Here is a 27,432-nt window from a genome sequence, read left to right as displayed (position 1 = left end):
TTGGACAAAAAAAAAAGGAGCAGGCGAGAAATGTGGTTTATTCACCGATTTCATTACCAGCGTTTCGCAAACGAAGGAATTCAGTACAAACCACGATAGCATAGAGCTCTGCATCTCGTATAGCAAGCGCAAATGTTCGCATTTTGTATTGGTCTCACAAGGTAAAGAGACATCTTTGTGCACTTCATCGTATACAAAACTTGCCGCAGAGGTCACCACGCTCATTTGCTTCACACAATACAATTCTACAGAAGCGATGTTTTATATTACCATACGTTTGTGAATAATAAAATGATTAGGAAGTGCAGATAACCAGCAGACTTCGCACAACATTATTAACTGCCTCTTTTTCTTATCTTGTAAAGCTGCTAGCCCAAAAAACATTCTATAGCTAGTGACTGCGTAATTCTAACATACGTCACAACTAGAAAAGGAAAGAAATACTATTATGGACAACAGTAAACAACAAGTAAAAGCGAAACAAATAATTAGAGTAGAAAGAAGGTACAAAATATGTGTCCTGTAGCACAGGTCGAAAAGCGAAGCGCAGCTTGGACCTCGCGCAGATAACTCGAACTTCTGGTAACACGAAATGCAAGCAGTTAGACGCTACGTAATGATTTTGGGGGCGTCTTTCGTGTTAATAAACATTCAAAGGTTGTAATGCCACTATAAGAAACTGGTCGTCGGAACGCTCTAAAAAAATCCAGTTCGTGGATGAAGCATTTAAGCACATTCGGGAAACAACATTTGCAAGCTTTACTCTCGTGCAAAAAAAATTAAGACCAACTGTTGACCAAACGGATACCAAAGCGAAATTTCCCTCTGCGTGTCCGCTGGCATCAATCGGCTCATAAGAAACAGTGGACATGTAGCTTCACATGCATACAACATTACTGGCAAATGCGTTGTACCAAACAAAAAGAAATTCACTGTAAAGCAACAGAACAAGATTTTTCATCTTGGGGAGCAGCGCGGACTAACAGGAACACAAAAAGAAAGAAGTGGACAGGACTAGCGCTGTCCACTTTTCTCGGTTCGCCCTGCAGCTTTTTTTTATAAAGATAGCCCTTGCTTCTTCATAACTTTCACTGAATAAAAAGTGCGCGGACCTGCCGTCCCCAGGGAAGCGGAAACTTTTTTCTGTGCTATTCGTCCCCGAGTTGTCGCACCAAACAGCAGCGCAGCACGCGTTGTGTCCTTTTCTCAGTATCTTCGATATTTTGAGCCCGTTCGCACTCACAGAGCTCGCAGACCTTACCAGGCACAAATAATTACACCCCAAGGGTTTTTTGCATGGGTGGAAAACCCATATAGGTATATCCTAAAGGTATATCCCTGCCCTGGGTGCCAGAAGAAATGGTTGAGGAGAAAAATATTTTTCGGTTCGCCCTGCAGCTTTGTTTGATAAAGATATCCCTTGCTTCTTCATACCTTTCACTGAATAAAAAGTGTGCGGAACTGCCGTCCCCTGGAGAGCGGTAAAATTTCGCTGTTATATTCGTGCCCGAGATGTCGCACCACGCAGTAGCGCAGCGCCTTGTGTCCTTTTCTCAGTTTCTCTGACACTTTGAGCCCGTTCGCACTCACACAGCGCGCAGACCTTACCATGCACCCCAACAGTTTTTTGCGTGGGTCGAAAACAACACTAAAGGTATATCCCTGCCCTGGGTGCCACGAGAAATGCTTGAGCACAAAAAAAACTCTCAAGAATGTTTGACTTGACAACATGTTTAAAGGTTCGCGCACCTTCTACCACTTGGTGCCGTAACCGCTAACAACTGTCGATGGTGGGCTTATGTGTTACTCCGACATTGAGGCTTTCCAGGTGGGGAAAGAGCCCACTTCGGCGACCACGATGGAAAGTGCGGACTCTTAAATGCATCAAGACAGGACCAGCATCCCATCTCCTGCTACATCTGTATGACTTCCATTAACGCAGCGCTGCGGAATTTATTGAAGGGCCCCAACAACTAATTATCTGCCGATGACGCCCTTCCGAAATCCAGCACCATCCAGCCTCCCTCCTTTAGAGCAGCTAGCCACGTGAAAACTCAAAACGCGCCGGACCTGCCCTGACGTCCCACCTCTACATTGCCGCGCAGGAATCCTCCTTGCAGTGAAAGGGACTTATGGCTCGCCGTCTGGGGCCGTGGGGTGTGCTCAATATAAAAATAATTTCTCGCTTAAAACAAAAACCACTCCGCTTAACCTTTCTGAAATAAACATGCTTTGTACGCCCCGTCAAATGAGCCTAAGCCTGTATTTTACATGGACCGCCACACAGCGCGATGGACGTCTGAATATGGACAATTTCGCAAATGGTTCAAGGTTTACGTCTTTATCACGCTGAAACCACCCCATTCTCGGCTCCTATATATTTCTTCCAGAATTATCGTCACCAATATAAACAAAGTATGATTGTCTCTACAAAAGTTTCAATGGCTGTGAAAAGTGTGTAGAAATTCCTCAGAAAAGTCAGTTTGCTTCCCTGCATAGCCCATTTTAAAACGCACTACAAACTGTACATACATTGTAGCAAGCAAGCGCGTTTCTTTTTCTATCATCTGGAATTATTTTACTGCTCTCAGTATATTATTTTATTTTTCTGAATGTTTTTTTAGCAACGTAAGTTTTCGTCACCGCTGCGGCTTTCAAATGGCTGTAAAACACAGAAAAAATTTTTCCAGCCAGAAATCGGCTAGGAGAATTAATACTGTGAGGAAGTGATGAACCATGAATTTCTATAGTGTAATCGGACATGGTCGAGCGAACTCTCTGCGACGTTTGCGTGGAATGTCTCTAGGCTGTAAAAAAGGAAAATAATCAGAACACATTTTATTTATACAGGTAATAGCATTAGTTTACGTTAATGCTGCGTATGTTGGAAAGACAAAGCCACATATTCAAACGTTGAGGAATTTTCGATTGGCTACCAGCGTAATGGCGACACTTTATTACCAATACCAAAACTAGCCGAAATATCCGGCCCCTGTTCAAGACGCTAAACGCATACGAGCTTGCCAAAATGTAGATCCTTTTGCGTACATCATATATCGTTTTAAGTGTCAAATACAGTTGTACACGAATAGTTATGAATCGAGAGACAGAGACAGAATTGCACACATACAGATAGGCAGACCACATTTTTCCGGTATTAGATACCTAAGACTATCGGGTTTATCAGATCTGATGCTGACGTTATTATTAAAGCTGCCATTTTCTTGTTTTGACTCAACTGCTGTACACTAATCACTCAGTTTTCGTGAGTGACTATTGAGCATTGAAGGGGACAATGCCTTGTCTCATAACGTGGGGATCACTGTTCTACGCCTGATTCCATCAGTATGGGTTCCAACTCAGAGTTTGGCTTGTTCATACTATTAGCGCTACCTTTGCCATCGCATGTCCTCCATACTCCCCAGGCTAGCAAACCAAAGAATCCAGAGTTTAGCAGACCGACAAGCATATGCCAGGCGAACACACTTGCGGCCAGCATCAAATTGTCAGGGTTGTTCTCCTCCCAAGCTGGGTGGTAAGGGTACCGACCGAACAGCATGAACGCCAACTGCCACAGCCAGGTTCCCTGAAGTATCCCGAAGTAGGCCCGACCGAGAGCCGCCAGTACGCTGTGTGGCTTTGTCAGCTCAATGAGGATGCAAGCAGCCTCAGCCGCAGTTACGTATACTAGCACCGTATGAGTCAGTACGTTCAATGGCGGTCTCCCGTGCAGGTGGAAGTGGAACAGCAGTCCTTCGACAGATATGGCGAGGAAAAGTGCAACGTAGTCTGTCCCAGGCGGGAGGGGGAAGCGATTGTTGGTCAGCACGTCCACGATCCCGCTAAACATGTAGAAAAGATACATAGATATGTGTTGCGAGTTCTCAAACACAACAAATTTGCCATCTCGCAGAGCTGTGATGATTTCTCCTCGTAGACCGTTAGCGGAGCAGACAATTTTGATGATGCCTTCGAAGCAGTATGGCCGGAATTTCCAGGGGAGTGGGTAGGTGCAGCGGCCCTGGTAAGGGCGCTTCTGAGCTTTGCAGCGGAAATATTCGAGCCAAACGCAAAAGGTCCACCAGCAGCCCACAATGATGAACAGTGTTCCAGGAATTGTATGTCCGGGAAAATTCCCCATTGCCTAACGGTAGTCTTTGGTGGTGAAGTGGTGGCTGTGGCTTTCCTGCCAATTAAAAAAAAAGAGAAAGAACAATTGTATTACTGAAAGGCTGAAGCAAAAAATGTAGTATTTTGTGTAATTCATAACTCAGCACATATTTCATAACACGACGGCTATGTTTGACGATGACCCACGAGTGTGACCACAAGTATTTGGAACACCCCTACAATTTACCGCAGACTTCAGACACGCGGAAAAGGAAGCACGTGGCAGGCGACTATAAAAGGGCTAGCTTGGCAGTGGGCACGTAGACGTTAACGAAGGAGTAAACGGAGCACGGGACTGGTGACCGAACTTGATCAGGGATGCCTGCACACTGCCCCCACCACCCTGTCTGATATCTTTAATCACCGCTATGATCGCACGTCGGACGTGGCGTCACGAATTTCAATTGGAAGTGTTAGGCTACACTACAGCGCTGTTAGATTGCTGTTCGCAGACACCAGCGGTGCCGAATCCGCCTTTGTTGTGCCCAGGAAAACTCCCGGCTTCCCAACCAAGATGTCGTGTTGCGGGCTATACAGAGAAACCATCGATGTCCTGCTCCCGGGCGGCATATTACTGCCTGCTTATCTGGTCCCCAAGCGCGTGCCTTTATGATACAATATAAATAAATTGGCTCGTAAATATCCCCGCTGAATACAGCCAGCACATTCGGAAAGAAACTGTCCAAGAAATGTAGAGATTTCAAAAAAATGTCATTTCTGAGATTTTTGTTATTTTTAGCTACCCTGTTTGCCCTAAAAGGCTGCCACTTCGACCAGGACTGCTCTGACTAATAGGAAATAAATTGGAAATAATGGGAAATAATGAGAAATAATGGGAAATAATGGGAAATATGGGAAATGGGAAATATTAAAATAATGGGAAATAATGGGAACGAATAGCGTTCCTGATAAAATCTTGCAGGATGGGCAGGAAATGATGTGTCGCCAGTGAAACGACATCTTGGTTGCGCTGAATAGCGCAGACAAAGAACCGGCCTTGCAAGAACGGAGAACGTATACCGGTTTAAAGTTAGGCCATCTAGACTGGGCAATGCGAAGTCCCCTTTCAGCCTATGATGCAATCTCTCCCGAGAGAATTGAAAGGACGCCCCTTTTGTGTACTATCTATCTCTATGACGTAATTGATTTTAAAGGAGAGCTTTACTAATGTGGTCGAGCGGTTACTGTGCCGCGGTAAATTTGACCTCAAGTAAGGCTTGAATTCGGGCTAGGTGGTTCGTCATTATACGGTGAAAACGGCGCATAAACGAGGACGGGTAAATAGGTACATTGACATGAGCAGCGTTCGTTTTTGTGTACTTCTTTCCCTTTCCTTGTTTGACCGCTGTTTTCACAGTATAAATTTGACCCTCATTTGACCGCAGCGGCGCCGTATCTTTAACAACGAATCACGTGACTAGTTATGCCCAGCTCCGCCGACCGAGCTCCTCGGACGGCCCACAATAATAAAAAAAAATTCACGTATCTCCACGAAGTGAATCATGACGAGTGGTCGAAGCACTGGGGATCGTTTTTACCGTAATCACCCGTGAGAGTGCTTACTAATGCTAAAAACATTTCCAATCCAATCCAATCCAATGCAATACAATTCAATTTAATCCAATCCAATACAATCCAATACACTGATCCCCACAGACGCCCACCACGGCTCTTCAGGAGCACTCTCTCTCTCTAACCTTTTGTGAACCTTTTATTTTGTTCTTGTTAACCTTTTGTGAACCTTTTGCTCACAGATGTTACGATTTACACGGTGCTGTACCCCTCTTCCCTCTCCCTCTCTCTCTCTTGCTCTCTCTCTCTAAACTTGTGTGAATCTTTTATCTTGTTCTTGTTAACCTTTTGTTCCCACGTGTTTCGATTTACACGGTGCTGTGAGTCTCTCTCTCCCTCTCTCCCTCCCTCTTTCTCTACCTCTCTGTCTAACCTTTTGTAAACCTTTTATTTTGTTCTTGTTAGCCTTAAGGGATCTATTTATTCACAGCTGTTTTGATTTACATGGTGCTGTGCCGTGAGCATGGACGCCGGACGCCGGACGGACAAGCCTCGGCCTTAACGATCTTCGCTCCTAAAAAAACGGCCGCGTTCGCCGCCGCCGCCACCGCCACCGCCGCTGCCACTGCCGGCTTGGCGCACGCGCTCTCCGGAACTGGTTCGCGCATGACCACATGACTTGCCTCCTTCATGTCAGCTTGGCCATGAATGAGAGCGAGTACGGTCCGCCTTCTCGGAGCGGGGTGCGGGAGTTGGAGGCTTCGATCCGTCGTCGTCAAGCGGCGTCGGACCACCCCGCGGATATCGTTAGGGGACCACAACAGTAGACAAAGGCAGACTTTGGACAAATAGTAGAATACTTACCGCTAAATTAAAGGTTAAAGAAGTGCAAGGAAGGCTTAACAAGGTGAAGCCAAGCTTTCGCTTTGCAAATAAAGTGTTAGCTGATCTGAGCCGCCGCCATTTTTTTCAGAAATTCTTGCCCTTTTCGGTGAAAGGAATCTGCGACTCAACCAGTTGTCGTTACGTGAAGCGCGACCTAAACGTCTTGGGCTAGTTCTCAGACGTGAAGGGATTAAAGCCTGGCTCCGATATGAAAAAAGCGGTCGAATTCGTTTTGCGAACATTTATCAAAAGTTTCGCTGAGATCGCTCTCCGTTTCACCAATATCCCCAAAATACGTCAGATTTTTTTTGCGCAGTAAGCAGGCTGAAGCCATCACCACGGTGCTATTTGTACTCTCCACTTCATCTATACTAGCCTGCTCTTGTGCGGTGACTCTTACAGAAGTCTATACTGACACTGGTAATCATTGGCACTGGAACTGCTTTAGTTAATAAAAATCCACTTCCGAATGCTATTGTGCACGCCAGCCGTACCTCGCTCTAACTGAACAAAGTTTATTTATAACCGAACGGGACTGCATCGCTCTTCTTCAGGCTTTGGTAATTTTTGTGGATGCGTCAATGGCCGAGCGTGTTCAGTCGTGACAGACGATCAGATGCTACGGTGGATGGCATGCTTGAAAGACCCTACAAAGCATCTCAGGCGTGGGCTCACCTCCTGCTGGAGTATTCATTGTCTACACTCCCTTAAGGGCGCTTGCGGAAAGATGCTGAATGTCTCTCACGTGACCCCGACTCAACAAATGCTGATGGAGGGGCATCGCTATTTTTTCGTCAGTTTTTCTGCCCTTACCCTTGCTTGAGCGAAGCGCTAAGGCTACCAATAGAAATATCGTTGCTTCTTTGACATGATTATTTTTTGAATGATTTTTACACCACTCTACGTTGGTAGCATAAATGTCACTAACCTGCATCGGCCAATGATCTCTGACAACCCTGTGATATAAATACGCTTTTTCATGCTTGACAACAAGCACCTTCGGCATTTTTCAATGTAACCTTATCGTTGTGAGTGTGGGTACCAGGCTAACTTTTGCTTTCGTCCTAATCTAAAGACACTAAGTAAATCTACGGAGTCATCTTCGTCAGTTAAAACGATGACACTTGTTCTCAAGCGTTCAACTTATGCGATATTATCGTTTGCTGATCACCACTTTGATAGCAGTATTTTACCATTTTCGCCGTGTCTCTTATTAAGCGCGATTGAATTATCCCCCTGACGACCATGTAATCACCAACTACAATCTTACATTTTACTGAGAGTGCCTGCGAAAGAACTAAGTGACACTTCGAACAGAGTCGACTTCATGCTGTGGGCACTAACGTTTGGGAATTAAATGTCATTTTCATTTTCCGCATACAAATTACGAACAGATTTTCCATTACTAAAGTGTTTCAACAAGTCGGATCGAACAAATTAACCATTCTCCTCCATTAGAATTAGTTCCAAATTTTAGGTTTCGGTACAAAAAGTCACTTTCCTGAGAAAAAGGTACGTTGTTTTTTATGTTTCTGTATTGTCTAATTCTTTCGTTGTCAATTGCGAGAAAAAAGAACAGGAAAATATGCACAGGTATTCAGGGTCACTCCACTGTGGTTGCCGTTGTGCAAAGAAGCGCTTTGTCACTCTTTCTAGCGCAGTGGAATTAATGCAGCAAATGGTCATGAACCAGCGCGGAGTAGCGTTGCTTTTCGCATCGCGCCAAATGAAACCTCCCGTTTTTCTTGAAGGTCTTTCACAAGAAATACTTCCATGAAAAGCCGCAAAGTATTTTGGCTAATTGGTTTCCCACAGAAGCGTTTGAACTTTCCGATATTCAGTAGCATTCTTTTCTTGCTGTTTCTTTTGTTGGCGTTTGACGCAGGGGGAATTTTAAAAATGTTACCCTTGTAAATGCAGTTAGAGTTTATATAAAAGAGAAAAAAATTAAGAAAAAAACGTAGATTTTCAAAAGAAACCAAAACCTTCTTGACGCATTTGCATCAAAATATTCCGGAGAACCTTACATCGCGTGCATTGTGGATAGGCATGAGCGAGCTTCAATGTGTTGGTGTGCCGCGCGCAGAAATATTTACCAGGTTAACAGAAGAGGCTTACTTAAACTAAATTCACTTACGGAACAAGAAGACAATTTGGTTTAATTATCTAACTACCCCATGTTCCTCCCAGTTTCATATTTGGTGTCTGCTTGGTTTTTTATGATTAGACCGGACCTAATTCTGCAACTAATCGTTCTCTGAGCCCTATTCCATTGCTATGACATCAACGTCAAAATATTACACGAATTTTCGTTTAAATAAAGTTGAGTTTATTTTTTTCTTTTTTGTTTGCGCTAGTTTATATGGATATAAAATACTGTTCAATTTAATGTATACACTATGCTCAGGTGTTACAAATCTGAAAATTCCTTGATTAGACGCTCTTGGTTATTATGATATATGTTTCGCAGCAGGTGATAACACATCTGGTTGTGCTCTTATCAATTATGGGGGTTAATTGCCCCTTCCACATTACCGTGGACACTATGACGAGTCTCATCTTTGTAGTTAAACGTTGATGAATATGCTTTCATAGCCTGTACACTCGTTTGAGCTTCATCACTACAGCCGCAATCTTTTTGCTAATGCTGTAGAATTTTTCCACATGGCGTGAAATGTGTTTGTGAAACAAATATTCTACCACAAGTGCTGTACTTGTTTGATGCCCTCTTTAGCGCATAATATTCCCGCAACTCCACAGCTTTACCCCTTTCTTGTTCTTGCTAGGTGGATTATTTTTGGGCTATCTATTTTGTGCCTGAAAGCTTCTTCTATTTCACGGCGCTGCAGCAGTCGTCCATAAACCGATTCTTCGCGTAAATTTTGCCACGTTATGTGGCAGTGAAGGTTTGTCTGGAATCCACGTCTGCTGAGCCGCATAGCTTGCATGGCGCCAGCCAAAACTGATGCTCTACAGTTACTCAGGTATGAGGGACGTGAATTCGTTCTCTAATACAAATGGAGGCCGTGGTTCCATAACGCACCAGAGTGGCCACATTTTGTTTTGGAGAAGGAGTGTTTTTAAAGATGATAGTCTTTCTTGGGCAACTTAATTAAATGGAGAATTGTGCTCTGTCCGTATTTCTGTTGGTTTGTCTGTCTGCGTAACCCTATTCAGCCAGTCGTCCAAAGAGAAATAGGATTATATACCCACTGGCAAATCTATGCGTCTACGTCCGGTGGCAGTGTTCATACTTGCCTACATTGGTGAACAACAACAAAACATTACGCAAATGTGAGGCAGCAAATATATACATAAGTGGTATTTGAAGTGTTCCTTCATAAAAGTCATGGATGCTTGATTTTTGCGATACCAAATGAAGTACTACACCTACTGCAAAAAAAAATCGCTCTGTAGCCTGCTTTCGCGCGCGCCACTATAGATTATGGTGGCATTTTAAGTAATCAAACGGCAACAATTATGAAAGGCTTTACTAGATTTCTTCTATGGTAACCAAGGGAGCTGGTTTCCTGTGACTTAGTGTTATTCTAGTCATTATTCATTCTATGGCCATTTGGGCCAACCCAAATTTGCTTTCGAGTTGTTTAGTAAGGCACCTAGTTTCCGCTGCATATATCATCACGTCATATTTATATAGAAACTTGCCGGTCTCCATGACTGGCAGGCCCGGATCATTTCCTTCGCAAGATTTGGCTCCTCTCCCAAAGTGGATGGCGTTAGAACCCGCGGCCAAGACCGAAGCCAACACCCGCGCTGCAAACACAGAGGAAATGCTAAGCGCCCAGAATGCGGTGATAGCTAAATCGGATGGAGGCATATTTCATAACAGTAGGGACCGAGGTTACATTCCGACGACGTGAAGCGTTTTTTTTTTGTCTCGATTAGCTGCTAATTGTTCCCCACCGCTGCTAATCCGGACACCTCTGAACTTAGGGGTGGCCCAGTCATTCTGCTTGCGGCTGCGCTTGCGTACGGACGCAGAATGTCGAGCTCCGCCCAAGGAGCGGCTTCGGCGGGCCTTTCGGCCCGCGGTAACATGCTCAGGATTCCGAAGACTATCAAGTTGTTCTGCCCGAGTTTCCAACAGGCCAATCGGTGTTAAACACAGTTTTTTCCATGCCGACATGCCTGCATGCCCGTACCGAGTGGAGGATTTTCGAGATACCCTGACTCGTCTGGCACTGCTCCCCGATGTTTTGGCATTGGGGCGAGATACCCTGACTCGTGTAGCACTGCTTCCCGACGTTTTGGCATTGGGGGCGTATCAGATGAATCGCGTCTGGGCCGTGACTTTGAAATCAGCTGACGGCGTCAAGAAAATCCTGGCCATGAACGATGTCAAAGTGAAGGACCGGCGCTGCATCGTCATCGACCCTTCGAACCAGGAAGTGCGGCTAAAGCTGCACTGGCTGCTCTACAACGTGCCGGACGACGCCGTTTGCGCTGCGCTGGCACCCTACGGGCGTGTTGGCGAGGGGCGTAAGGAGCGGTGGCGCGTGGACGGCATCCAGGACAAAGGCTCGACGCTGCGTTCGGTGACCCTCAAACTGAAGGCTGCCGTGACCATTGATGACCTGCCGCACGAACTTCGTGTGGCGGGTGACAAGGCCCTCGTCGTCGTCGCACGAAGGGCCCCGCAGTGTTAACGCTGCAAGCTCAAGGGGCACGTCAGGCATGATTGTAAGGTCCCGAAGTGTTCCTCGTGTCGTCGCTTCGGGCATGACGCGAGCACATGCGTCAAGTCGTACGCTAGCGTCACCGGTCCAACAAAGGATGATGACCTCCGCGAACACCTCATGGACGAGGCAGGCGCGGAGGAGACGGCAGCAGGAGTTATCGACGAGGCGGCGAAGGAGCTGACGACGGCGGGACGGGTTGAGGTCGAGGCTGGCCAGCGAGCTTCTGAAAAGAAGCCGGTCGAGCCGAATACGCCCCCCCCCCCCTACTTGCGGCATCTAACGAGGTCAGCGGTACCTGAACGGCAGGCCAAGGAAAGACCGTGGCGTCTTCTCCCGTAGTGGACGTCGTAGACATGGACCTCAGTGTTGCCGCTATAAAGCGGCAGCGCGAAAGCAACGACACCGGGCAGGGCGACGAACTTCCCAGCGGCGACGAGCCGCCTACCAAGGCGGTTACAGTTAGACGTCCGGGCTCTAAACCGAAGACCAGCGCTCCCCCCGACCGAACGAAGCCACCGGCTACGCCCAATTAGCACGTCGCTTGAAAAGGTAGTCGGCATCCTTTGGCTCCTTTTTGGGGGTTTTGCTGTTTCTTCGAAGGGCCAACGGAATAAATGCAACTGGGAAGTTGTGTCGCGGGGGTTTTTTTGTCGTTCCCTTGATGTTTCTCGAATCCATAGTGTTGTACGGGTAGGGGGGGGGGGGAGGGCAGGGGTTAGCGTTTATTGCAGTGGCTTTGAAGCCCTTAGATGCTATAGTGTTTTTTTTTTGGGGGGGGGGTTTGGGGGTGTGTATGGAATGTTCAGAGTGTGCAAAATGTATTTTTTTTGTGGGTTGAATGTAATTGTTGCGCGAAAAGACTGATTGATCCCTCATATAACATGGTTTATCAAGGCAAGCCTATGCGCATAGCCACGCTTAATGTCAGAGGGCTTGCTGATAGCAGGCGTCAAAACCAGTTATACCGTCTCGTGACAGATGAGGATCTAGACATAGTTGCTTTGCAAGAGACGAAGGTTGAGAGGGAGGATCAGACGAACCGTATGGTGCGGCCATTTATGTCGCGCTACGACGTCTGTGTCTCGCACGCGGTGGGTTTATCTGGGGGTTGTGCGCTCCTAATACGGCGAAGTGTAGGGGCGACACCAAAGACCGTCACCGCGTCGGAGTCAGGACGGTTTTTTGTATGTGACTTCGAGTTTAGTTCAAATGAATGGCGCATTATTTGTGTATACGCCCCCACCAAAGTCGCCGAAATGAAATTGTTTTTTGAGGAAATCTTTAAGTGGTGTAATACAAAAAGGCTAGTTATTTTAATGGGTGACTTTTACTGCGTGTGTTCCACCCGCGACAAAAGTAGCTCGTCCACTTTTAGGGACGGAAGTACGGTGGTACTAAGCGATATAGTCGCCGACTTTGCACTGGAAGATGTAGGTGATAGCATGAGTAATGCTGGTTCCGTTTGCTATACATACTTCCAAGGTAATAGCCACGCGCGACTGATAGGGTGTATTTATTTCTTGATATTCTGCCGCAGTGTAAAAATTATAAAGTAACTTCTGTCTGGTTTAGTGATCACTGCCTGGTATCGTTAACGTTAGGCAGGACCACAAAGCGGCGAAAGGCCTTTTGTTGGGGCTTGTGGAAAATAAATAATAAGTTACTGGAAGACGAAGTATTCGCGGAGGCAGTTACCACATGCGGACAAAATATTTTTAGCGGCGAAAGCGACACGAACATTATCTTTAAATGGGAGCTTTTTAAACAAGAGGTAAAAATGAAAGCCCTGGAAAGATCGGGCGCACTTAACAAGGAGGGCAAACGTAAAGAAGCTCTGCTACGAAGAACCCTTGATGTTTGTGTCAAGGAAGAATGCAAGTCGCCCGGGACGTTCAAGGATGATATTCAAACACTGAAGCAGCTCGAGGAATTAGATAAGCAGAAGTATTATGGTAGGCTTGTAGGTGCGAGAGCTGAACGGTTCCTGCTTGGTGAAGCGCCGACTGAAAGGGCGCTCAGCTCTGAGAAAAGATATGCACATAAAAACATGATAGTGAATATCGAGCATGATGGCGCACTGTGTAACGACCAGGCAAGCATCGAACGTAGCTTCTGTGACTACTATGAGAAGTTGTTTGCTCGTCAGTCTATTGATTTAGTGCAGTTTGAAAAAGAGTCTATGTGTTTGTTGCCACGCCTGAGCGAAGAAAAAAACAGCAAGCATAGAAAGTGATATTACAGTCGTTGAAGTAAGGAGGGCTATTGACGAGCTGAGCCCAGGGAAGACGGCGGGTCCTGATGGACTGACCGCAGCTTTTTATAAAAAGTTCAAGGATGACATTAGCCCTGTTCTACGGAACGTCTACGCCGAGTCGTACAAAAACAGGAGTGCTACCACCTTCCTTTCCTGTGTCACATACAGTGTTTATACCCAAATCAGAGGACGAAAGCAAACTGAGGTATATCTCCGCGTACCGCCCAATCAGTTTGACAAACGCCTATTAAAAGGTGTTAATGAAAATATGAGCTAGTCGTTTGAAGACTGTAATAAAACATATTGTGGGACCGCACCAAACGTGCGGAATAAAGGGGCGGTCAATAGTGACAAATACTCCCACTGCCAGAAGTGTTCTCGAATGCTGTGACAGTATGCAGGGTGCTTTGGCCATGCTACAGATAGACCTGGCAAAAGCATTTGACCAGGTATCCCATGAGGTTATTTTAGATATGCTACAGCATGTGAACGTAGGTTCAGTTGTTCGCGAGGGAGTGCGCATGGCGTACAATCGGTGTTGTACTCACCTTGTTCTAAACAAAACGGTAAGCAAATCCATTAAAGTTTAACGAGCTGTGCGTCAGGGTTGTCCATTGTCACCGTTGCTTTTTTGTTTGTACATTGAAGCCCTTTGTTTAAGTATCTTAAGAAGTGAGAGAATCAACGGTTTTCAACATCAAATCTTGGGTGTGGACTCCGTTGGCCTAATTCTTTGGGTTTATGGTGTACCCCGCGAATCGGCACCTTCTTCGTAGATGTCAAAATAGAGCTATTGGATAGACGCCCGCTTCATAACGCGAAGAACCCAGGTTCCATTCCGGCTACGAAAAGCGCGTTTTTTTAGATACGAAGCATCTCTTGCTCTCGGCTTCGTCGTCCGTCGTCCGTCCATTCGCACCTCTCCCACTACACTATAAAAAAATAAATAGTTAGCGGCGCCCGGTTTCGATCCCACGACTCTCTGGCCGCAATGGGAGGTACGTGGCGCTCTTCCCACTGCGTTCCAAAACCGAGACAGGAGCAAGTGCTACGAACGCGCCTTATCTCCTTGACTCATTCAAACTACGTCAAGAAGCTACTGATGCCACGAAGGCACGCGAAGCTGAACGTCAACAGAAACGACGAACTGAAAACTTTAGAGGAGGATGTTGAATTTTGCGTGGGAAAGCTGTGGCGAGAAGCGCCACGCGCCTTGCAGCTCAACCAGAGAAGAGGACGAAGAGGGCGGGCAGCGGGGTAGGAGCGTGAGCACGCAATAAAGAAAGGCAAGAACTAGGAGGTGTTCGATCAGGTAACACGGGTGTCGGTCTCTTCGCTGTGTCTACATTTCTCTGCATTTCTATACATTTCTCTGTCTCTACATGGGGGTTCACACTACGTTCCCATTCGTGCTCCCACAAATGAAACAACATAACGGCAACACAATGGAACCTACACAGAACCCCCATTATGCTTCGCATCCTCCTCATGATTCCGCATGGTAAGATGGTGTAATTGTTTTCTTTGTCAGGCATAAAAGTCATTTTTGAAGCTTTTCACTTTGGCTCACCGTTTCGGCAGCAGCCGCTTCATTTTCAAGGACAGGACGCTTACTAGACGACGTTATCTCCATTGCAAGTCATGCCAGCTTGTAGGCCCGACAACGTGTTGTCTCATGTGAGATTTCCCACGCTACTTGTGTGCGTGTCGTGAAGAAGCTATTGTAAAAAATGTAATATACCTACTTAGTATTGAAAAATAGAACACCGATCTTGTTTCTAGGGAGGGGCGAGAAGACCACGTGGAGAGCTTTGTTGTAGCGGTGAATGTGCACCTGTGAAAACCCGCAATTTTTAATGAAGCGTTGCATCCACCAAACTCTCGTAAGCTCGTTAGGTTGCTCTTCCCATCACAGTGAGGGGTTAGTTGCTGAACGGATGGAATGTAAGGAGTTCAACACATGCGGCGTTGTTCGGACAGGCCGGTACCCTCCTGAAAAAGGTATCATAGAGGGGATTACGTAGGGGAGATGGGCGATAGCGCCTATTTTAGCGTAAACCAGGGGATAAGGCACATGGGTGGGCATATATCCTACAGTTACCACTGCACAGTGGCTGGTCACATAGAGCAGATATTCGTGACTTCGCGGATGTCCACAGAGACGAGTGGGGTTAATATTCGAAGTATCGGTTTTCGGGTACGGCCTTAAATGGCGGTGCATGCGAATGCCAGTTAGGAAAGCGGGCGAGCTTCGAATGAGAGTCGTAAGTGGTGTAAAATTACACAGATGCTTTGTGATCAGCCTTCTTATTTTGTTCGTTTTAGCGTAGCGGTAGGTTTATGCTGTGTGAACTTGTATTTGATATATCTTTCGGAGGCCGTTAATTGTTCCTATAATATCGGGAGACTGCGTGTAATCTCAAGGGTCGGGAGAGTGCCGAGCTTTCATCAGCTCTGGGTTGATGTTCTACTTGATGTGATGACTTATGAAGGATCCTGTTTTGCTTGCTTAAAGGAAAACCTCTATTCAGCCGGCCAATTGCCAGCAGAATGGCCCTGATTACTGGTGAAAGCGGGGGAATTAATAATTCATTGGGGAAGACAGGTCGTGGTCTTCCTCCAGCCTGATATATCTATTGGCGTGGTGTGTGCTACACAAAAATACTAAGGCTGCATCCGGGTAGATAGCAGATATTACTGGCTTGAAACAGCGTTGGAAGGGTCTGCGTGGTCCTCTTACGCTTTTACCTTTTTTCTTTTTTAAATCGTTGTTTACGGTTGAGAAGGTTATGCAAATCGCCTAGGGGTGTCTTCGGTCAAAGAAGTTTATTTCTCATCGCAGGCGATGAGATAACAGTCCTGAGTGGCGCGTCAGCTTAGGCCAGTTGTTTTTATGCATAGCCTTTGTCAGAGGCTTTGTCGGTGGCTGCGAGATAAATGTATCACATTCTTGGCATGGTGTGTGGAGGCAGTCTGGTGATTACTCGTTGACGTTTATCATGCCTTGTTTGTACGTCTTTTGAATGTTTGGTAAGAGCAGTATAGGGCATTTGTTAGTCGCGGAGCGAGAATGATAGTGTTGACATTCTGCATGAAAATGGTGCTTGCTCCCCTACATTTTGGGCCGATGGTTGCCCTGTTTAGCCTGATTAAGCAATTCCGTGGCGCTGCCATTGGGCTGGTAGTGACGCCCCGTACGTGGATCAAACTTTTTGACAAGAGCGGGGTCGTCTGATTTCCCAAAAACTCTTTTTCCTGCTCTTTCACAGCTGAAATACGCATAGTGGGGATTTCAGGCACGTGGATACTTGGTGCCTAAGGTGCGTTTTCCAGAGTGAAAAAGGCCATTTAGGTCCCTGGGTTCGCTACGCCTGGCGCATATGATTCGTATCTGCTGTAACACACGCATCTCTGCTTGTGCCTGTTAACTGAAGGTTACCGATGACGAAACCGAAGAGAAGTGGCATAATAAGAAGCGTAGTGGTAAAGCTTGGTCGATTTACTTCATATTCTAGTTAGTTTACTCGTGAAGATCTCGAAAATTTGACGTTAGGAGCAAGCTGGAAACGTAGCTGTACTTCCACTTGCCTAGATGGGGTTGCAAATTTCTGTCAGTATAGATGTAGGAAACTCACGGCAGAAATCTCTTCGGAGATTAACCGCCACCGTATTGCGTGGCTGTACCGATAGGATGCTTGCTTTGGCTCAGTTGGTAATGTGTATGAGGAGGGAAAGACGGACACGAGTGGGCATTTTTGGGCCGAAGGCAATGCGAGCAGGGGTTGAAGGGGTGCGTTCTCTCTTCAGAATAATTGAGGAGGCGTTTGATGGCCCCCCTATGAAGGAGTTCTATAGGCGAACGTCGAGGGCCAGTGGTGGGAAGGGCTCATGTAGTTTTCAGTTCCCTTGTTTAGAGATAGGTTTTACCGCCAAGCCTGCTATTTGGAAACGGATGGTGCGAAAATGTTAATCATTGTGTAAGTGCCCGAGCGGGAGCCGCACGTTTCACATGTTTTCAGCAACGGAGGGTAGTACTTGCAATACAGCCTCTGCCAGTTCCCTGCGACTGGTGATTCATGGTGGGTGGCCCTTATTTCTGTCCCTCTGACCGGGGATTCAATCAAGTGTTTTCTTTACCCGCTAAGAGAGGATGAGGAGAGGAGGAGGACCATGCCCAGCTCACTTGTTTTCATTGGGCTTACAGTTCTTAAAGTATTTTCGGAAATACTTTAGGGACTCTTTCCTTGGCTTAGAAGGATCGGGACGTGTACACTGCTTTTTGTGCGCCCACGTTTACACGTACAGACTTGAGAGTTTTTTTTTAAAAGGTGTTTGTTTTGTTCAATAAAACTTCACTTAGTCGGCGCTCGTCCTGAGTTTTTTTTTTCTGTGCACATTCACAGTCGCCCAGTTTTTTTCGCCATAAGAGGCTGTGAAACTGGTTGAAAGGGTGGCAGTGAAGCTTTAAGGGGCAATACTCACCTCGTGAATCAAGTTTCGAGTCCGTGCCTGTTGCTGTGGCTCTACGGCAGTTAAATTGCGATTTGATTATGAAATGTTGTCCTATTCGCAGCTCGGCTAGTGGCACAATAATTAGCAGCTTTTTGAGTTTGGGGACGATAGACGTGATCAGAGACTCGATTTCTGCATGCAGTGCCGTGGTCATAAGATTTAGGTTGCGCTTGTTATAATATCTCAGTACATTTGATTTTATTGCGATCAGCGTGCCCTTGGTAGGTTTCTGTTTTGGTGTTAAGGATGTTTATTATTATCGAGCTTTGCGTAAAGCAGAACATATCTACATGCTTTGTTTTTGTGGGTTATGAAAATCGCCTTGTAAGGAGGAGTTGCTATTTTGTCGATCAAGGTGGCAGTGGATAGGACTGAAGAGACTGTCGGTGCGTTGTTCCGAATTTCTACGGCGGCATCCTGATAAAAATACGGTTGCCACTAAATGCGTTTGCCTAAAGATAACTTCAATGGTAAGTGAATTAACTCTCGAGTGCTTTTCCCAGGCGGTTAAGCTATTTTGCAATATCAATATCATTTTCGTCTGCTCATGGAGGCCTTTTCACGCAGATGCGGCGCCCCCGGTTCCGGTTGGAAAATTAGATAAAACCGTCTTTTAGTGGCATTTAGGAGCACGCGTGACTAGGGTGACCACTTTAGTACTAGAAACCGCGGTGTCCAATGCGGGGGGGGGGGGGGGGGTGGTTGGGGTCTGGAGTGTGGAAACGTCAACACAACACAATGAGAAATTAGTTGCAATGATTTATTTGGAAAATTTTGGAGAGATATTTTTGCAATGTGGTGGTGTGCAACGTATATATGCGTTCGCACGGGCAAACATCTCCCCTCTGACAATGCCGCCGACTATAAAGGTGAGTCCGTGACTACCCGCTCACTTCTTGGCAGCAGAATAATACCGATCTGCTGTAATGCAGCTAGTAGACCCAAGTTGCAGCACGCCACCCCCTGCATGTTCCCATAACCCATGTCACCTCGCAGGCAACAATACTGGGGTCATTATTTGACTGAGCTTCATCCTGGAAAGAGAGAGAGAGAAAACTTCGCATGTCTTTGTGTGTATTTGCGTGCCATGACAAATCGAACGCGTCGTTACCTATTACGGAAATGCACAATCCTCAAGGCATAACGTTGTCACCTCCCCGTTCAACCGCAAAACGTGGGATAGTACTTGCGGACCTTACGGCGGACGTATCTATCATGCAGGACATTTTTGAAGAGTTTCTTGCCTGTTTGGGAACACAGCACAATAGCCCTGAATGTGGGACAGTCCCGCGACTTGATGGATGGGTGGTCAGCACAGGTATAATGGGTTAGCTTGATCTGGCACAGCTTTGTCTTTCTTAGTAAGTACGAAGGTACTTACCACGGCAATCGTTAACAGAATTTCTGCCACCTCAGATTTCAGTCGACCTAATGAACAAGAAGTGTTTTGGTAAAGCCTATTCAACAATAGCCCATATTCACATGGTCGATCGCGTGAGAGAGGAGTGCGCGTAGTATACTCAACCCCTATATATAGCCTTCATAGAATAGGAAAAAAAAAAACATTGGGCATGGATGAAACTGAGCAGTTATTCAGGCATTGCGGATTCAGGATGAAGACGAGCATTACGTAACAATATTAGAGGATACCTCCAATGGGTCTCCAGCTACCATCGTCAAACATGAGGAGAGCAGTGAAATATCTATGAGGAGAGGGTGTCAAACAAGGATACAAAATCTCCCCAATGTTATTCACAGCATGTTTACAAGTGGTATTCAGAACATTGGATTGGGAACAGGTGGGCGTAAGGGCCAATGGAGAATAAGAAACTTCAGATTAGCGGATGACATTACATTGCTAAGTAACTGGGGGATGGATTGCAAAGCATGATTACCGCACTGAACAAGCAGGGTAGAATCGTGGTCCTGAAAAATTAATGTGGAGAAAAGTAATGATCAATAACCTCGCGACAGCACAGCGGTTTGAGGTGACGAGACAGTGGAAGTGGAAAGCGAATATACCTACTGAGGTCAAGTAGTGACATCGGATCCCAACCATGAGGCAGAGATAATGAGAAGGATAAGAATGGGGTGGAGTGCATACAGCAGGCATTCTCAGATAATGGTTGACAGCCTACGATTGTCCCTGATGAAGAAAGGGTAAGACAGCTGCATCTTACCGGTACTCACCTACGAGGCAGAAACTTGAGGCTCGCTAAGAGGGTTCAACTTAAACTGAGAACGACTCAGCGGGCAATGGAACGGAAGATGAAAGGTGTAACATTAAGCTACAAGAAGAGAGCGGAATGGGCCAGGGAACAAACGCGTGTTAAGGACATATTAGTAGAAATTAGGTAGAAGAAATGGACGTGGGCAGGGCACGTAATGCGACGGCAAGATAACCGTTGTTCATTAAGGGCAAGAGAGTGGATCCCTAGAGAAGGCAAGCAGGGCAGGGGCAGGAGAAACATGGGCAAATCAGATCGGGAAGTTTGCGGGAATAAATTGGTGGCAGTTACCACAGGACCGGGATAATTGGGGGTGTATCGGAAAGCTCATTGCCCTTCACTGGGCGTAGACAGGCTGATAATGATGATGATAGTGAGGAAGAATTCTTTCTTACTTAGAGATTGCGAGTGCAAAATTGAACGTCATTGCCCTGTTTCTGTGTTGGCTTCCTGGCCACGTGTTTGTAGTTTCTAGCTTTTTCAGGTTTGAGCAGCTATTACACGTGGCCAGGTGACCGTCTTTTGTCATAAAGGTTACTAGCAAGCGTTTTTGAGATCTCATCTGCTTCCACGATGGGTAAAGTACCACTTTATGGCTGTTCAGGATAATTCCCAGCGACGGGTCAGCGACTATTTATGGCATGATAAGCAGTCAGCAACTTGGATTTGCGTGGGGGGGTAGAAAACTTTTGTAGCTGTACATAAAGGAGCAGGGTGTTTCAACAAGTTACTGGAATCAATGCCTTATTGCTACATCTGGTCCTACTGGCTTCCAATATCTACACTAGCTCATTGTGAAGACTGGACAGCAGTTGGCCAATAGTTTCGTCATGTGCAATATTAGTTACTCTTTTACTTGTGGAGCTCCTATGCCTTTTGTAGGTCATTTGCTAGAAATCCAGCTCGGGGTAAATGCTTGCTCTCTACAAGAAAGCTGCTTTTGAGACTCAATATTGTGGAAAAAGTTTAGAATAGGGTGCACCAACAATAAACACTGCATAAAATGAGTGACTCAAGGTAGCTTTTGCCTTCACGGGAGTTTTTCAAAGTACAGATGTTGAGATGGAACTGAAAACTTTTCAGATCGGTTTATTTAAAGTTCAGTTGGTAGATGTTTATATATACGCAAGGGCTCAACACGTTGAATGTGTTAATTTATATACCGAAGAGCTTAGTTCGAAGTCGTGGACATAAATGAGTACCCTTGTGTCGGAGAGATGCAGAACGCTGTCAGATTTATTTATCCCCTAGAATAAAGTTCCGAATATACTATTCTGAGGCACTGCGGCATGAGAGCTAGCAATATAAAACTCAACATGCAGTGTATTGAATGGAAACAGAGAGCCCCATTTCTCGGCGGATCAAATATTAGCTGCTCACCTATAACGTGTAAGGAGGACATCTGCATAGCTAAGATAAGGATCATCCTCTTTAAACGTAAGTTTTTTTATATTGCTTTTCGTGTTGACTGGAGCTGCATTTGCATGTTTTAAGGTTCCAAATACTTTTGAGCTAATCAGGTACTCTTAAGGTACTTTTAAAGTGCAGCTAGGTAAATGCCTTCTGCATTCTTTAACCGATCGAATGTTACTCTGGGTGACCTTGCGTTTATTCTGGCGTATGTCCTAGCGTATACTTATTTTTACTTCGCCAGTGGCGTTCGTAGCGCCAGTATTGTATTCTGAGCCAGCACTGCGAGTGTACAATTATACGAAACACGCTTCCGCTCCTCTCAATGTAAATATATTTTTCAAGTATTTCCCGCCTTTTCTCAAACGCATGGCCTCAATATCTACCAATTAAAATATATCCTCGCTCAATCTTCTTCTCCATGTGATTTGGCGTAAATATTTGTTACGTTGATGGCCCAAATGTCGCGAAACTTGCTTTGGTTAGTGAACCCTGACAACCTCGCTGATTATAATTACCGTCTAACACTTGAAATTGATATTTTAGCGTGTCTCAATTGTAACCTTCTTGTTGTCAAAGTTTACCATCCTTCTTTTTCGGGACGTTCTTTATTTTGTAGACGCTGCTTATTCTGGGGTTGAGGAAAGCGTCAGGTTTGTTCTACAGTGTGGATATCGGGGAACTAAACTGTCAATGATTGCAAGTTTGATTTACGTACTTCAATGTTGTGGTCATTTTCCGTATAAAGAAACAAAAGATTCTGACAATAAACATAGTATACTCACGTTAAATGAAACCCAAGTGCCACCATTTCGGCGTTCACATGTTCGGTACCGTGTTGGTGGTTGCAGGCGTATACCAAACTTTAGACAGTAGCAGGAGCCTTTGCCCAAATTCGAATAGACCTAATCGCCCCTTTTTACTGTTAGGGTCCATTACAATGTTGCCAGACCGCATCCAAGAGTACCTTCTTCTGACAAAAAATTATCCTGGTTTGAAGGCCATTTTTTCTTGCAGGTTGCGAGAGAAAATAAAACAAGGAACATACCTATGCACACGTGTCGAGTGTAATCCACGATCGTTACAATGACGTTCAATGGGCTTCCTCAATTGCTTTGCGCCTAGAGTAGGTTGAACGTAGCAAGTGGTCGTGTAGCGACAGCCCGCAGCGTTCCGTAGCAAATACAATATCCGAGTGACTCACTTTCTTCAAAGCGTTCTCACAGAGAACAATGATCTTTGCAGCCTCAAGGTATTTTTGTTATTTGTTTTCGAAAGTGCGAGCATGCAAGAAGTGACATTTCCGCGCATTTACATTTTTGTTTTTCTGGTAACGTTTGGAACCCGGAAAATACGGAATAATGCGACCCCTTCACACGCTGTTTTAGTTGATATCAAAGAAAGCTTCAAACTTGAAATTAACAAGAAACCTTTTTGGCGTGTTGATGTATAAATAATTTGGAGAAAAGTTTATGGCATACATTATTGTAGATTGAAATAAATTTTTTGTAGATGTTTTTTTTAAAGACGAAATGAAGGAACAGAATTGAAATTAGTTTTCCTTTCGCGGGCACTCCACGCGTTTTAAAAGATCGTAGGTGAAGTGCATGACAGGGTGACACAAACATGCGATCAAGTGGTCAGAAGGTGAATTTTTATGGATCCGAAATGAAAAAGCATGAAGCTGCTACAAATAGGACGAGCTTTCGTAGCGCTCTTAAGAGAAAATAGTGGAAGTATTTAAAGTGCTGCTTGACAAGACGTTTTTAGTTTCATCGGTAAGTGCGACAGGGTAACGAGAGCAACGATGATTTCAAAAAAATTGCAGGGGACATCTATGCTTAGGACTTAAGATGGAAGACGCGATAGCGTTACCTGGTCGTCAAGGGAGAGCTTCGGAGCTGCGGCATTCGCCATTCATGCTGTCCAAGCACTGATATTTAACTTAACGATACTAGGAACATCAGCTTTATGTAGTAGAAGGAGCTTCACTGCGCTGAGGCGGCAATTTATAAAACCACGTATCCTTTCTGTCTTCTGCGGCGGAGTATCATTGTCGGCAAGCCTGCCGGCTCGCCTTCTCCTTTCCGCATTCGGTTTTAAGCAACTACGCCCGATTAGAGCTTCAGGCAAGAGCTCTCTTTTGGGAGCGCAGACATATTCCTGGCGGACGGGGACACTGTCTTCCGTGGTCGCTTCATGAACACGGCTGATAGCGGTCAGTTAGCCTTTACGGAAAGTCGCCAAATGAGCCCAGTAACGGCATCGCGTCAACAGTTGCTCATTGGCGCATGCACGAACGGTGGCAGAACAAACTCACTGCGCAGACGCAACGCTTGATGAATCACCACGTACCACTTCTGTGTAATAACATCTGCCGTAGCATTACTGCCCTCATTCCCTCCCACCAGTCAACCTTTGCATCTGGCTGCCTCAGTCGTAGTTTCCGGTTGGCATTCGTAACGTATTTCCGTGGACACTTGATGAGGACAACTGATAGCGGACGACTAGCGGGCACGCAAAATCGAGAAGTGAGCCTCATGACGCTCGCACGTTAAAAACATCGTATTTACACAAACGCTCAAAGGCAGCTTCAAAACGAATCTAAACTATCTATAAAAACTAGAACGCTACTAGTAAACGCGAAAGTATGGCTGTAATGTACTGGAGGTTTACGTAGAATTGACAGAGTTTCGATATTAACTGACAAAAAACAAAACGGCGGAAATCAATGCGTACAACATGAAATGTTTGGCGAAACGTTAAAACATGGTGGACAATTAAAACTACCAGAGGGAAACCTACTATCGGGAGAAATAAAGTTTGAGCCGTCATGGACGCATATGGCAATATTTCAAACAACATGCATAAAATAATAAAACACCGGAGGCATTTTGTGCAAATTGGTATGCTTGCGACTCGGTAGTTTAGCAAACGTAATTCATAATAAAGTATTACAGGCCAAACAGACGAAGAACAAAGGAAGAAAGCACAACGCAGGCGTTCACTCGATACTGGTATTTTATTGAAAAAGAACACAAATACCTAAACTACACTTACAATCTGGCGATGTGGAAACACATGGTGAAACCAGAATGGAGACATTAGAACCCCTGACATGGCCACAACGTATCTAGAAACGCCTTGTCCTCCTCGTACTTGGCTTACACACGTGTCAAGACTCTCGCTTATATGATGGGATTCAACAACTTCGCGTGTCAGCTGGTCCTTGTGGGTGAACAAAATATTGTTATCATCAATACACGCCGAACAACCACGTGCTCAGCAATGCGCTCACCGGTAAGAAGACGTGTATAACATTAAATTACTCTGATATTCACGTGTGTGTGTCTGTACGCACACATACACGCACACCCGAGCAAACACAGAACACATACACAACACACAAAGAACAGACACACCTACAAGAACACGCATACGAACACGCACACGTGCACATACATGCGCGAACGCACATACTCACACGCACATAAATAGAATGCACAACACAGACACGGAACACACGCAGCAAACTCGGAACACTTTCACCCACAGAAAACACACAACGCACACGACACACATGCACACACATGCACGCACGCACGCACGCGCACGCACGTACCCACACACGCTCACAGATGCACTCACGCACAGGTGCACACGTACATGCAGGCACATACATCGACACAAATATGTTTATTCATGTATAGCTTAAGTAAGGGCTACGTGATTGTCGTTAGATGACGTGATTGTCGACGGCACATTCAAGGGGTATAACTTCTGCTTCGCACTTGTGCTTCACTGTACAAAAAAGTCTTAAAGGGTCCATGTTCGGCACCCGACCAATTATTCGGAGCCCGACCAATTCCAATGGCATAGGGCGCGCTTTAATGCACCCGCATCAAAAATCTCTCCCTGCTTCTCAGCTGGCATTCTCGTTCAGTAGAGCAGCTTTGCTGCAGCATGGGTAGTCATTCTGCCACAAGTAGCTACAGGGATACCCATGTACATGTGGTAGGCCTAGCGGCAGGATTGTGGGCTGTCCTTTCGACAAACCTAGAATAAATAAGCCCTTACACAATTCCATCTCATTAGAATAGGTTGAGGCATCTTCTGCAAGTTTTTAGTGACAATCCTCTTTCAAAAAGACCTGATCCTGATTTATTGATTTAATGATTTAAAGACCTCATTTAATGATCCTGTTTCTGTGCTTCAGTGCAAGTAGGCTGCTCAAGTTTACTTCGCTGTCGACGGGGGGAAATTATGCGTGGTGGAACCCGTCGCGGTGGCTCAATGGCTAAGGCGTTGCGCTGCTGAGCACGAGGTCGCGGGTGCGATTCCCGGCGGCCGTGGCCGCTTTTCTGATGGAGGCGAAACACAAAAACGCCCGTGTGTACGAGATTTCGGCGCACGATAAAGATCCCCAGGTGGTCAAAATTAATCCGGAGCCCTCCACTACGGCGCGCCTCATCGCCTGCGTTGCGTCGGCGCGTTAAACCCTTCAATCAATCAATAATATGCGGGGTGGATGTGTGTCTTAAATGCGGATCAAGCACTTTTTTACGCGCGCAGAAGCCAGAGAGTTAACGAGCGTAAAAACGTCATACCGAAGCGTTGAAATCAGCCTTTAGAAATTCTTTTGTTAAAACCTTCACTTCTGTCGTAGCTTGAGTGTTTGCATTTGCTTTCTTCGTAAGGATTTCATATGTTGATTGTTGTATAGCAAGCGGCGCTCATTCGTCGGCGCCTCAATGAAATCTTTATTTTAACCTCAAAAACAGCAGTTCCTGATATTGGACGAAGAAAAAAAAGGCCGTTGATCGACTTGACGAGGAAAGTGCCTCGTGTGCGGACGAACACTAGCCCTACTTTTCGGCGTACTGTAGTTTTTGGGCGGGCAAATTTATGCGCGAATACTATTCACACATGTATAGAGCAAAGACTAAATTTTGACCCCAATAAATAAAATTGATTGATTGTGGGGTTTAACGCGCCGACGCAACGCAGGCGATGAGGCGCGCCGTAGTGGAGGGCTCCGGATTAATTTTGACCACCTTGGGATCTTTAACGTGCGCCGAAATCTCGTACACACGGGCGTTTTTGCTTTTCGCCTCCATCAGAAATGCGGCCGCCGCGGCCGGGAATCGAACCCGCGACCTCGTGCTCAGCAGCGCAATGCCTTAGCCACTGAGCCACCGCCCAATAAATAAAATTCTGGCGCAGGTTGTTCCAACGAATGCCGCAAACTATGTGACAAAGCCTAAAATTTCCGTTAATGCCCAACTTCTCTGTACGCTACCTTGATGAGATACCAGAAGTTGGATGAGGTGCGGGGTAATTAGCAGGATTGTGGTCTGCTGCAATTCTCAACACTGAGGCTGTTAATTCGCAGTTTGTGAAAGATGGGCATTTTCGACAACAGTGAGGGTACTAAATCGCTGAGGAGCAAAGCAGCCTCCCCCTGCCAACACGGTATTACCAAAAAGACGAAAAAAAAATTGCGCAAAATAACTAATGGAGTGGTTTTGAAGGGCAGCGTTGCGCTGCTGAGCACGAGGTCGAGGGTTCGATTCCCGGCCGCGGCGGTCGCTTTTCTGATGGAGGCGAAAAGCAAAAACGCCCGTGTGTACGAGATTTCGGCGCACGTTAAAGATCCCCAGGTGGTCAAAATTAATCCGGAGCCCTCCACTACGGCGCGCCTCATCGCCTGCGTTGCGTCGGCGCGTTAAACCCTGCAATCAATCATCAAATCAATCAATTT

General features: G+C 45.9%; 1 protein-coding gene across 1 annotated transcript; it reads right to left on the bottom strand.

Annotated features, from left to right (window-relative positions):
- Positions 1-22,900, bottom strand: LOC144146839 (transmembrane protein 45B-like). Its single transcript, XM_077678777.1, has 2 exons — positions 22,720-22,900; positions 1-4,186 (listed from the first exon to the last, which is right to left on the bottom strand). Exon 2 carries the CDS (start codon positions 4,139-4,141, stop codon positions 3,320-3,322), a length of 822 nt encoding a protein of 273 aa, XP_077534903.1. The 5' UTR covers positions 4,142-4,186; positions 22,720-22,900; the 3' UTR covers positions 1-3,319.
- Positions 22,901-27,432: the final 4,532 nt, after the last annotated feature.

Source organism: Haemaphysalis longicornis, unplaced genomic scaffold (assembly GCF_048455015.1).
Source record: "Haemaphysalis longicornis isolate Haplotype H1 unplaced genomic scaffold, Haemaphysalis longicornis Haplotype H1 scaffold_7, whole genome shotgun sequence".
Lineage (NCBI taxonomy): Eukaryota > Metazoa > Arthropoda > Arachnida > Ixodida > Ixodidae > Haemaphysalis > Haemaphysalis longicornis.
Note: the sequence above shows the minus strand (reverse complement) of the source record. Positions and strands in the feature narration are given on the sequence as shown.

Coding starts and splice junctions, on each gene's coding strand:
- LOC144146839 (XM_077678777.1), bottom strand. CDS start 4,141: ATGGGGAATTTTCCCGGACATACAATTCCTGGAACACTGTTCATCATT.